The sequence below is a fragment of the Drosophila ananassae genome, chromosome 3L, assembly GCF_017639315.1.
Source record: "Drosophila ananassae strain 14024-0371.13 chromosome 3L, ASM1763931v2, whole genome shotgun sequence".
Taxonomy (NCBI): Eukaryota; Metazoa; Arthropoda; class Insecta; order Diptera; family Drosophilidae; genus Drosophila; species Drosophila ananassae.
The window spans coordinates 5,094,407-5,106,548 of NC_057929.1; the positions used below are offsets into that span (position 1 = coordinate 5,094,407).

The 12,142-nt window shown below is 49.4% G+C and overlaps 3 protein-coding genes across 5 annotated transcripts; 1 reads left to right on the forward strand and 2 right to left on the reverse strand.

Annotated features, from left to right (window-relative positions):
• Positions 1–382: 382 nt before the first annotated feature.
• On the forward strand, positions 383–7,345 carry LOC6495657 (glycogen debranching enzyme). Of its 3 annotated transcripts, none has more exons than XM_014907942.3 (8): positions 383–470; positions 2,221–2,561; positions 2,623–2,980; positions 3,033–4,436; positions 4,489–5,344; positions 5,400–5,577; positions 5,634–5,803; positions 5,859–7,345. In XM_014907942.3, exons 2-8 carry the CDS (start codon positions 2,230–2,232, stop codon positions 7,178–7,180), a joined length of 4,620 nt encoding a protein of 1,539 aa, XP_014763428.1. In that variant the 5' UTR covers positions 383–470; positions 2,221–2,229; the 3' UTR covers positions 7,181–7,345. The 3 variants fall into 3 exon arrangements, with proteins under 3 accessions (XP_014763428.1, XP_001959320.1, XP_014763427.1); XM_001959284.4 differs by lacking the exon at positions 383–470 and adding an exon at positions 1,313–1,769; XM_014907941.3 differs by lacking the exon at positions 383–470 and adding an exon at positions 1,942–2,086.
• Positions 7,208–7,886, reverse strand: LOC6494962. The gene is made up of 2 exons (XM_001959285.4): positions 7,658–7,886; positions 7,208–7,597 (listed from the first exon to the last, which is right to left on the reverse strand). Exons 1-2 carry the CDS (start codon positions 7,754–7,756, stop codon positions 7,373–7,375), a joined length of 324 nt encoding a protein of 107 aa, XP_001959321.1. The 5' UTR covers positions 7,757–7,886; the 3' UTR covers positions 7,208–7,372.
• Positions 7,848–10,714, reverse strand: LOC6494961 (putative sodium-coupled neutral amino acid transporter 10). Its single transcript, XM_001959286.4, has 5 exons — positions 10,340–10,714; positions 10,046–10,284; positions 9,838–9,986; positions 9,642–9,778; positions 7,848–9,585 (listed from the first exon to the last, which is right to left on the reverse strand). The coding sequence occupies exons 1-5, from the start codon at positions 10,712–10,714 to the stop codon at positions 7,954–7,956; spliced, it is 2,532 nt and encodes an 843-aa protein (XP_001959322.1). The 3' UTR covers positions 7,848–7,953.
• Between the last annotated feature and the right edge of the window lie 1,428 nt (positions 10,715–12,142).

Sequence of the window (12,142 nt, forward strand, 5' to 3'; positions counted from 1 at the left end):
GATTTCAAAGCGAAAAACGAAAGAAATCAGTTTTTCCTGGTTTATTTTGATAAGTATTAGAAGAAGGTACTATGAGCCAAAAATATATAATATTTTGGCGCCTGTTTTTGAAATATAAGGTGTACCACGTTTATGCGATAGAAAGGATGCTTTTTCAAGAACGTGAGTTCTAAAATATATTTCTCAGTTTTAGTTCTTAGATTTGGATAATAATAAACCACCTGTTGATTCCTTTTTATGTTTTTTGTAGTTAAATAGAAGTTAAAATAGAAAACTATCCTTATTTAAAATAATATACAATATCCGTCTTGTAAAAAAACCCTAAAATCGTTTGTTTATCATCGTATACCCAACAGCTGATTTTTGTTTACAAGCATCTGTTGTTGGGGGTTGCGCCTGATGACCACAAAAACTTCAGAGGTCACCTTGAGCTTGATAGAATCGGAACAATTGCTTAAGAATTTCAGCTGGTAACGTAAAAGTTCAATTTGTCGCCACATTAGTTGCCCAAAACAGTACCAAAATCATTGAAAAACGTGTGTTAAATCAAAACAATTCGTGGAGAACGTATTCCCCTGTACATAAACAATTTTCCCGAGCATGAATGTGAATGAAAGTGTTTAGATAAGTGCGGGAGCAGATAAAAAATAATATACAGACTACTCTCATGGAGAAGTTTTTTGTTGGCTGTTTTTAAATATAGGACTGGACGTCTATAGACTGCTATTTATATATTCTAAGGCCACCAGTCTGCCGGCAAACAAGTGCAATTCATTGACCTACATCTCTATGTGTGTATGAAGGTGCAAGCGTTCCCCCCCCTGAATCTGCATGGATGTGGGCGTGTGCGGTGGTGTGCGTCTATTTGGGCTGTTGTGTGCAAAATGTATTTTTGTTCCTGACCTGCTAGTGAAATTTCAATGTTGATAACATCCCGCCAATCGCTGAAATAAAAAATATTCGAGGTCCCCAACACGTAGGCGCCACATGCCAGTCAATAAAAATGCAACTGGAACTCCAGGGGCAGGGATAGGATAAGGAGGAGCTCCTAAACTGATAAGAAATTTAGAACAATCATTCCCACAAAGACAAAATAATAAAAGAAAGCTAGAACAAATTGTTTTTAAATTTTATTCCATTATTCTCTTATTAGAGCACCCCCCCAACTAGTGACCTTGAAACCACTTGGTTGAATAAATAATCAATTAAAATTGATTAACTCCCATCCCCCTTAGAAGCGGACGCCTCTGATAACCAAAGTTTGTTTAAGCTACCCATGCCCGTGTGTCTGTGTGTGATTCAATCGCGATTAAAGGTACATATTCGTTTAATGCTCCATTTGCGATTACGACGCCGGCTGACTCGAAATTCCTGGCAGTCACAGTTGCGCGGCAAACTGGCGCAGCAAACCAATTAAAAATTGCCAAAAAAAAACAAATTCCAGCTGCGGATAAAATAGAAACTGGGAATAAATGCTGTCTGAGGGATTCCATTGGTTCTGGAGGAGTGTCCTCCAGATCTTGATGCGTTATCAGTTCTTTCGCTGGCTGCTGGGATTCATAGAGCCTGATAAGAATGCACCGTTACAAATCGAATCAGAGGAAGAGCAACTACCGGGAATGAAGAAGAAGCAGGAGCAGCAGAAGCAGCAGCAGCATCGCCCGCCGGCTGAGATCTCAGAATCAGTCGTGATTAGAACCGGTGCAAGTGCAATGGGAAATGCAGGGAGTGCCGAGATCGTATCAAATCAAATCATCCGTCGCCCGGAGGTAGTATCGCCATCGTGCCAATAGTGCCATAGTGCCTGTGATCGATTGATGTTCCATAAATCTATATAATATACTCCTCCTATACATATGTATGCCTACATATGTCTGTCTCTTCTTTATGTACGTGTGTTAGTTGGAGGCCATGGAATATAAGGCAAGCAATCCGTCCGGCGATGCTGCAGTCTGTGCCGTGTTCTCCTTGTTGAATCTACTAAACTATTCCGAAACACTAGTCTCCCTCCTCCAACTATCCGGGCAACTATTCCTCAACAATACTTCTCGCAGTGTGGTGGTGTTTTAACAAGATGCCTTTGTGTGTGCGTTGCGATTGCGATTACCCCCTAATCCCTACTCCCTAATCCCCAATCCCATACATAGCCATGTTCATGTCTCAATTAAGTAATGGTGTGACAATTGATTGTATAACTATTTCCAACAACATCTCCAACAGATCAGCACCATGGGCAAGGAGACGGATTCGCACAGCATCCCCATCAACGAGGGTCAGAATGCGGAGCATGTCCTCTACCGTCTGAAGAGGGGCGCCAAGCTCAGTGTCCATCCAGATGCCGCCCTCCTGGGCCGGAAGATACTACTCTACACCAACTATCCCGCCGAGGGTCAGAAGTTCGTTCGAACGGAGTACCGGCTCCTCAACTGGCACCTCAGCAGTGGCAAGCAAATCTCATCCGTGATGCATCCAGAGGCGCATGTCGTGGACACGGATATATACAGCCAGTTGGAGTTGAACCTCTCGGGCACTTTCCACTTCTACTTCCGGTATTTGGAGAGGTGAGTAATCTCAGATTTTAATAGTTTCTATAATCTTTTCGTGAAATCTTGCTCTCCATAGACCAGACACTGGAGCTTCTGGAGCTGATGGTGCTCTATACGTTCAAGTGGAACCCACACTGCATGTAGGACCGCCAGGAGCCCAGAAGACCATCCCCCTGGACTCGGTGCGCTGTCAAACAGTATTGACCAAGCTCCTGGGGCCACTCAACACCTGGGAACCCAAACTGCGCGTGGCCAAAGAGGCCGGATACAATGTGATTCACTTCACCCCCATTCAGGAGCTGGGAGGCTCACGGTCCTGCTACTCCCTGCGTGACCAGCTCAAGGTCAACTCCCACTTTGCCAACCAGAAGGGAGGAAAGGTCACCTTCGAGGAGTTGGAGAAGGTCATCAAGAAGTGCCGTCAGGAGTGGGGAGTAAGTGGATTGGAAAAGACTTCGTGAGAATCGCTAACACCCTGCCCTTTAGGTTGCCTCCATCTGCGACATTGTGCTGAATCACACGGCCAACGAGTCCGAGTGGCTGATCCAGCATCCCGACGCCACGTACTCTTGTGCCACGTGCCCGTATCTCCGGCCTGCCTTCCTGCTGGACGCCGCCTTTGCCGCCTGCGGAGCCGACATAGCCGAGGGTGGTCTGGAGCACGTGGGAGTACCGCAGGTCATCGATCAGGAGTGCCATTTGGAAGCCTTAAAGTACCAGCTGCACACCTCCTACCTGTCCAGGGTCAATATTCACGAGCTGTACCAGTGCGATGTGATGAAGTACGTCAACGACTTCATGACCCAGGTGCGCACTCGGGAGCCACCCAAGAACGTGGCCAACGAGTCGCGCTTCCAGGAGATACAACTGATACAGGACCCGGAATATCGACGCCTGGCCAGCACCATTAATTTTGAGCTGGCACTGGAGATCTTTAATGCTTTCCATGGCGACTGTTTCGATGAGGAGTCGCGGTTCCGCAAGTGCGCCGAAACCCTTCGCCGGCATCTGGATTCTTTGAACGATCGCATCCGCGCCGAAGTCCAGGGATACCTGAACTATGCCGTAGACAATGTTTTGGCCGGAGTGCGCTACGAACGCGTCCAGGGCGATGGTCCCAAGGTGCGAGAGATCTCGGAGAAGCATTCGGTCTTCATGGTCTACTTCACACACACGGGCACCGAAGGCAAGAGCCTGACCGAGATCGAGGCGGACATGTACACCCAGGCGGGACAGTTCTTCATGGCCCACAACGGCTGGGTGATGGGCTCCAGTGATCCACTCCGGGACTTTGCCGAGGAGCAGGAGGGTCGTGCTAATGTCTACCTTAAGCGCGAGCTCATCTCGTGGGGCGACAGCGTCAAACTGCGCTTTGGTCGGAAGCCGGAGGACAGCCCGTACCTGTGGAAACACATGACCGAGTATGTGGAGACCACTGCCCGCATCTTCGATGGTGTCCGCCTGGACAATTGCCACTCTACGCCGCTGCACGTGGCCGAGTTTCTGCTGGACGCCGCCCGGAAGATCAATCCGGAGCTGTATGTGGTAGCTGAGCTGTTCACCAACTCCGATGCCACCGACAATGTGTTTGTGAACCGTTTGGGAATCACCTCCCTGATCCGCGAGGCTCTCTCCGCCTGGGACTCCCATGAGCAGGGACGTCTGGTTTATCGGTACGGCGGCGTGCCAGTGGGTGGCTTCTATGCCAACTCCGCCCGCCATGAAGCCTCCAGCGTGGCACACGCCCTGTTCTTGGACCTGACCCACGACAACCCGTCGCCGGTGGAGAAGCGTTCCGTTTACGATCTGCTGCCCTCAGCAGGATTAGTTTCCATGGCATGCTGTGCCACTGGCAGCAACCGTGGCTACGATGAACTGGTGCCTCATCATGTAAGTAGCTTCCTGATGTTCCAAATGTAATTTAACCAACTCCCTCTTCCAGATACACGTGGTGGATGAGGAGCGCCTTTACCAAGAATGGGGAAAGGGCGTGGACTCCAAGTCTGGCATCATGGGCGCCAAGCGGGCTCTGAATATCTTGCACGGCCAACTGGCGGAGGAGGGTTTCAGCCAGGTGTACGTCGATCAGATGGATCCCAATGTCGTAGCCGTCACCCGCCACTCCCCAACCACCCACCAGTCGGTTATTTTGGTGGCCCACACCGCCTTCGGTTATCCGAATCCCAATGCTGGAGCCACTGGTATCCGGCCGCTGCGATTCGAAGGCGTTCTGGACGAGATCATCCTCGAGGCCAGCCTGACCATGCAGGGTGACAAGCCATTCGATCGCCCAGCTCCTTTCAAGAAAGACCCGAACGTAATCAACGGCTTCACGCAGTTCCAGCTCAGTCTCCAGGAGCACATACCGCTGGCCAAGTCCACTGTTTTCGAGACCCAGGCCTATGTGGACGGAAGCAACACCGTGCTGAACTTCGCCAACCTGCGACCCGGCACTGTGGTGGCCATCAGGGTGTCAGTGCACCCAGGACCCCGGGCCAGCTTCGATAAACTGCAGAAGCTCACGAACGCACTGCGCCGGGGAACCGGTGAGGAGTACTCCCAACTGCAGGACATCGTATCCAAGCTGGACTTTGTGGCGCTGAGCGGTGCTCTCTTCAACTGCGACCAGGAGGAACGGGACATGGGCAACGGGGGATCGGCCTATGATATTCCCAACTTTGGCCGGATTGTGTACTGTGGCCTGCAGGGATTCGTGTCCCTGCTGACGGAGATTTCGCCTAAGAACGATTTGGGTCACCCACTGTGCAATAATCTACGCGACGGAAACTGGATGATGGGTAGGTAGTCTGAAGAGGAGCAAGATCAAGCTTAACCATCTGGTGATTTCCGCAGATTACATCGCCGACCGGCTAACCAGTTTCGAGGACCTGAAGCCGCTCTCCGCGTGGTTGAAGGCCACCTTTGAACCCCTGAAGAACATCCCTCGCTACCTCATACCCTGCTACTTTGATGCCATCGTCAGTGGGGTCTACAACGTGCTCATCAATCAAGTCAACGAACTCATGCCAGAGTAGGTGCTCCATGGAAGCATAGACTCTTTGATGTTCATCTTTATTTCGATTTCAGTTTCATAAAGAACGGGCATAGCTTCACCCAATCACTGGCTCTCTCCACGCTGCAGTTCCTCTCGGTCTGCAAGTCAGCCAACCTGCCAGGGTTCAGCCATGCCATAAGCCCACCGAAACCCCCCAAGCAGTGTGTCACTCTTTCCGCCGGACTGCCGCATTTCTCAACTGGTGAGGATTGGAGGAGTGGCCTTCCTGATGGCTGTCTAATTCCCTTCCCTTTCAGGCTACATGCGCTGCTGGGGCCGTGACACCTTCATCGCCCTGCGTGGCTCCATGTTCCTAACTGGTCGCTACAACGAAGCCCGCTACATAATCATTGGATTCGGGCAGACCTTGCGTCATGGTCTGATCCCCAATCTCTTGGATGGTGGCAGCAGGCCTAGATTCAACTGCCGCGACGCCGTCTGGTGGTGGATGTACTGCATCAAGCAGTACGTGGAAGATGCCCCCAAAGGAATCGAGATCTTGAAGGACAAGGTGTCGCGCATCTTCCCCTACGACGATGCGGAGGCCCATGCCCCGGGAGCCTTCGACCAGCTGCTGTACGACGTGATGCAGGAGGCACTCCAGGTCCACTTCCAGGGACTGCAGTACAGGGAGCGTAATGCCGGCCGGGAAATTGATGAGCACATGGTGGACCAGGGATTCAACAACCACATCGGTGTTCATCCGGAAACTGGCTTCGTTTACGGCGGCAACAACTTCAACTGCGGCACCTGGATGGACAAGATGGGATCTTCCCAGAAGGCGGGCAACAAGGGACGACCCAGTACTCCCCGCGACGGATCCGCCGTGGAGCTGATTGGCCTGCAGTACGCCTCATTGCGTTTCATGCAGAGTCTGGCCGAGAAGGACATAATACCCTACTCCGGAGTGGAACGCAAGGGTCCATCTGGGGAGAAGACCAAGTGGACCTACAAGGAGTGGGCGGACCGCATCAAAGACAACTTCGATAAGTTCTTCTTTGTGTCGGAGTCGGAGACCGGTTCCCTGGCCAACAAGAAGCTCATCTACAAGGACAGCTACGGCGCCACCCAGAGCTGGACGGACTACCAGCTGCGTTGCAACTTCCCCATCACCTTGACCGTGGCCCCCGAGCTGTGTAATCCCCAGAATGCGTGGCGAGCCCTCGAGCAGGCCAGAAAGTATATCCAGGGACCCCTGGGAATGAAGACGCTGGATCCCGAGGACTGGAACTACAGGGCCAACTACGACAATTCGAACGATTCCACCGATTGCACGGTGGCCCACGGTGCCAACTACCACCAGGGACCGGAGTGGGTGTGGCCCATCGGATTTTACCTGCGGGCGCGTCTGATCTTCGCCAAGAAGTGCGGCCACCTGGACGAGACTATTGCCGAGACCTGGTCCATTCTGCGCAACCACCTGCGGGAGATGCAGACGTCCCACTGGCGGGGATTGCCGGAGCTGACCAATGACAACGGTGCCTACTGCGGAGACTCGTGCCGCACGCAGGCCTGGAGCGTGGCGGCCATCCTGGAGGTGCTCTACGACCTGCACTCCCTGGGGGCGGATGTGGCATAATAAGGCCTGACAACATACTCAGACGTGTTAGATGCTACCAAAATTGGAAAACCTGTTATTAGTGTTACATTTGATGATTGTTAGGCTACAGAATGGAATGAGATGTGCTCCTTGAACCTGTCCTTTTTCGATTCTATTCTATTAAAGTTGCATTATTGATTCTAATCTATTGGTCGGCATTCGGAGCTCCCACTACGAGAAGTAGCTATCACGGCAGATACGCATGCAGGAGCACTGCGGTGGATCGATCATGCCGCTATTCGTTCGAGGCATGTCGCGCCCTTCGAATTTAATAACTTTCCGAATTCTTGGGGCCTTGGGTTTAACCATTGGAGTAGCCACCTCCGGCGGGCAAACCGATTTGAGAGGTGCCACCGATTTCAACAGTTTGTGGTTGCCCCCCTTCACATGTTTCAGCTTTAAAAATAAAATAAACATATCATTAATGCCAAGTAGAGTGGAATAGGGACCACTTACGTCAGTGTATCTCCTTAGAGCCCGAATGGCTACTTCACAGGTTAAATCATAGGCCTTCTGCAACACAATCTGCTGAACAACATCAAGAACTATGGACATTCTGAATGGGCTTAATCACAACAAATTTGGACTATTGCTTTTTTACACAAAATCTGGTATGTTAATGATATAAAATTTTGACGCAAATCTCTCAACTAAATCAATATATATTTTGTATATTTTTGTAAACGATCTCCTAATCTCCTAAGCTAGTCTAATTACTTCTACGGTTTATGTACATAAAGCTTTCCATAACGTTACGTGGGCAGCGGGATGTGGGTTTCGTTTCGACTCGCCTGGGAGGAGAAGTCGGAGGATACATGTTCAGTGGTGGTCTCGACATCGTCATCTTTGATGGACTTGAGATCGCGTCCTATACTCTCCATATTTAAACCCAAGCCAGCCACTGCCGCATTGCTGTTAACTTCGTTTAACTTTGGCTCCCGTAGGCAGTTCTCCTTATCGCTGGAGGCCTCTCGCTTAATCCTCGCCAGCGGCTGCTCGGTTATGTCTTCAGACTGTCCACTTCGTAGGTTCAGAAGCTCCCTGCGAATAGCCTCCACATTGTCTTCAAGATTGGGTTTCTTCGCCTCCGAATCGTTGCTGGCCTTTGGCAGAGTTGCGTTCACCATTAAGGCCAGCGGGATTGGAAGCCGTTTAATAAGACTTAGGTCCACACTTGAGTTCTTGAGCAGTTCTCCGGTTTTGTAGGAGAGTGGCTCAAAGACGCCGGCATGGGCTTCCTTCTCTTCACGCAGGTGAGTATTTTCCGTGAGTATGTCGATGAGTGAAGCCCTGGGCCTGCGCTCTTCCTTCTCCCCAGCAACAGGTTGTGACTCTTTGAGTTTTACGACAGGTTCCTTCGCCACGTCCGCAGCTTTGGCTTCATTTTCCAGAAGCTCGTTGGTGGGATTCTTCTTTGGGTCCTCCTTTTTCTCCAAAACTTGACCAAGGGGTACGTTGTTCTTGGCCAGCTCTTCGTTTAGCTCTCCCACGGTCTTGGCCAGCAGTTTCTTGGTCTCCTTGAGTTCTTTTTGCGTCTTCAGGAGCTCATCTGCGCTGGCCTTGCTCTCCTTCTGCTCCTCGGCTGCCACCTCCTCCTCCTTCTTGATGGCAGCCCCATCAATCGTATTACTCGCCACTAGTAGATTAGATTCCTTTTTGGCCGCCTCGGTAGGAGCTGGCAAAACAGGTGGTGGAATCGCCTTGGGTTTCCCAGCCGGCAGATTGACATCATTGGGTTTTGCGTCTGGTGCAGGTTCCTGTGGCTCTTCTACTGGCTTTTTGGGCTCACTAGGAGCATTATCACTTTCTATAGGAGCCGGATGGACTTCGTCAATGGGTAGAGGGGGCAACGGTGGGTTCTCGGATGCAATTGATTGACTTGCCTTTGGCACCTCAACCATCTTCTCTACGGCTACGTCCTTTATAAGCTCTGGGTTCTGCACTTCCAGTTTCTGCAGCAACGGGTTATTCTCATTTTCTGGAGGTTCCTTGACCAAATGCTTGGGAAGGTCCACCACAATGCCAGGTACTTTTCCCTCGGGGTACAGAGGCGTTACTAACTGAACCACCTCGAACTCCGGGCCCGAGCTCTTCTCATCGATGGCAGTTAGATTGGCAAAAGTGCCCAAGATCATCAACAGAAATCCGCTCACAAACACAAACTGCGCCAGTGTGCGTTCCATTGACTCCTTCTTGATGATCTTCCGGAAACTGGAGGCCGGAAACATAATACAAATGGCCACGCCAATGGTAGAGCCCACCAGTCCGATGATAAGCTCCACCGAGGGAATTACTAGAGCCACGCATAGGGAAAAAGTAACTATGAAGATAGTTATCAGGCGGAAGCGCTGCTCCGGAATGTAACTACTACTCTCTGTATGCCCCTGCAAAAAATAAAACGATAATTTCTAATCAACAGAAGTCCATTAGAGGCACTTACTTTTCTGTACAGCAGGGAGTAGATACTGGCCCGGCAGGGAAAGATAACCAGAGGAAAGCTGAAAGCAATCGACAGCACAAATCCAATTTTTATAATGTCGCTGCCGAATGAGTTGGACAGGTTCACCAGAATATTGCCTGCAATACCCAAGACCTAGAATAAAGTTTATTAAGTACGTAGGTTGAGATATAAATACCCGAAAAGGTGTGTGTACAGAAGGCCACATATCCGAAGAAACCCACGGCTATGTAAACAAAGGTACATATCCAAGTGGCATTGCGCACAATTCCGTTTAGCTTGTCGAGGCTCTGGTTGTTGATACTCTCGAAGACTTCGAACAGCTGCCTGGAAATTGGTTAAATATTTAGTCAAATTTCGCTAACAAAGGGAACTGGGACACCCACATTTGGCAGGAGAGCGCCATGCTGAATATGGGCAGGCACTGGAGAACGCCCGCCGGCTCCCAGTAGCGAACCTTTTCCGTCCAGTCGTTCGCCGATATGTGCGCCTGGGCCTCCAGCACTATCTTCAGCATCAGGCACACATAGAACCCAATGGAGGCAGTGCACACGGCGGATAAGCTGTCCACGTTGCGAAGCATTCCCAGCGGTAAGATGCAGACCACCGTCACCACAATCATAACCTGCAACTCATACATTGTATCTTAAGCCATTCGTTTAGCGGAGTAGGGAGCTCACCAGAGTGCGCAGGTGCTGGTGTTCGCCCACGTTCAGGGTGAACATCTGGGAGATGATTTGGGGCCCCAGGTCACCGACGACCACAAAGTACGTGATGCACGTTCCGATCAGATAGCCGATGATGCATAGCTCCACCAGCAGCTTGCCAGAGAGCCCGAAAGCATGTAGTCCCAGCAGCTCGAAGCTCTTTCTACGTGTCAGAAGCGAAGTTTTTATCAGATAGTGACAGCACACCCTAGTGATCCAGTTGCTGAGGATCAACAGAACAATGGACAGTATTATGCCGCACTTCTGGAAACAGAAGGGCATAGCCAGAATACCAACGCCAATAATGCTGTTGGCCAGCGTCATAACATGGGCGGAGTGGGCCAGCATCGTTGTCCAGCAGTGCGTCACTTTCTCTCTTCTCTCCGGAAGTCCAAAAAACTGGTTTCGATGGCTTCTTCTTCTGCTTCTGTTTCTGCCGGGACGCCGCGTATGCAATATAAAAATAACTTAAAAAGAAGCGAGTCAGTCAGACAATGAACTAGGTTTTCAATGCCGATGATAACCACCCACCTGTGACAATCAGATAGCGACACTGCGGCCCAAACCACGGAGTTGCTACTTCAAAACTTAAGCAGAAAAGCTCTCCACTTGTGCAAGCAAAACAGTAAACAGTAACAAAATAATCCGGCGGCGACGACGGCGGCGGCGGTGGAAGAGACGTTGGCGCTTACATTGAGTGGGCGGACTTTCTTCAGCAAACATTTGTTCCAAATACGTGGGCTGATGCGATAAAGCGCATTTTTACGGCCGCAAGAAAGTTTCAAAGCGAATTTCTCGTCATCATTAGTGTTGACCGATAGCAGTGACCAGTGTTGCCACATCAGCCTTTTTCCGGACAGATATTTTCATTTTTCTTTTTTACGTCTTGAAGGAAAACATTAAAAACCCTTTTTTCCGAGAAAACTATACATCCTAATGAAAAATCGTTTTTTGATTTCAAAATTAAAATAAAAAAACCTTATTAACATCAATAAATACCCAAAACCCTGATGGTGAGCCACTGCATTGTAACCGGAATGGAATGGTGGAATGTGAAACATGTGGCGGGTTTTTTAAAACATTGGTGAGGGGCGTCCACGTAGGTATCCGAAGTTTGAACGAGGTTTTAAACAGAAAATAAATGTTGTGCCTATATATCTGTAGAGAATTTCTAGTTTTAGCGATCTTAATTATAATTACTATCCATATACACATAAACTGTATTGAAAGCTGAAGCATATTAAATCGATTGTAATTGTTGATAGTATCTTAAAGGTATTTTGAATTCAATTTCAATTTGGGGACTTTTCTTGCATAAAATGAATTAAAAATATCATAAAAGTGGTATCCGGAAAACATATCATAAGATTCAAAAAGAAATTATCGTAATTTCGATATCCGATATAATTTTTATTATAAGGATATCGATATGTTAATGTCTCACGCATTATCAACAACCCCATATTCCATCTCTAGTTTTTAACACGAGCAGACGTGCCCTCGCGCACATTCTGCGGAAAAAATATTTTGGTTAATGTGCAGAAAATACGGTGAAATTTGCAGATTAACGAGTGCGGCATCATTTGCGCAACGCATCCGCACAATTTTCACGCCCGGATGCCTGGCAGAGATGTGGATATTTTGTGATTAAAATTCCCCCCGTCTGAGGTACGCAAGAAAATTTGTGGAAAAAAATGTCTGCCCGCGGTATAAAATCGACGCGCACACCAACACATCCAAGCGACGCCACCATATATAGTTGTCTCTTTCTCGCCA

Bases quoted from the DNA above. Each gene is read 5' to 3' on its own strand.
- LOC6495657 (XM_001959284.4), top strand. From the start codon at position 1,473: ATGCTGTCTGAGGGATTCCATTGGTTCTGGAGGAGTGTCCTCCAGATC. The intron at 2,981-3,032 runs GTAAGTGGATTG...CCTGCCCTTTAG, and splicing joins AGTGCCGTCAGGAGTGGGGA to GTTGCCTCCATCTGCGACAT. The intron at 5,578-5,633 runs GTAGGTGCTCCA...TTTCGATTTCAG, and splicing joins GTCAACGAACTCATGCCAGA to TTTCATAAAGAACGGGCATA.
- LOC6494962 (XM_001959285.4), bottom strand. From the start codon at position 7,756: ATGTCCATAGTTCTTGATGTTGTTCAGCAGATTGTGTTGCAGAAGGCC. The intron at 7,598-7,657 runs GTAAGTGGTCCC...TTATTTTTAAAG, and splicing joins CTCTAAGGAGATACACTGAC to CTGAAACATGTGAAGGGGGG.
- LOC6494961 (XM_001959286.4), bottom strand. From the start codon at position 10,714: ATGCTGGCCCACTCCGCCCATGTTATGACGCTGGCCAACAGCATTATT. The intron at 10,285-10,339 runs GTGAGCTCCCTA...TATGAGTTGCAG, and splicing joins ACCAGCACCTGCGCACTCTG to GTTATGATTGTGGTGACGGT. The intron at 9,586-9,641 runs GTAAGTGCCTCT...TATTTTTTGCAG, and splicing joins ACTCCCTGCTGTACAGAAAA to GGGCATACAGAGAGTAGTAG.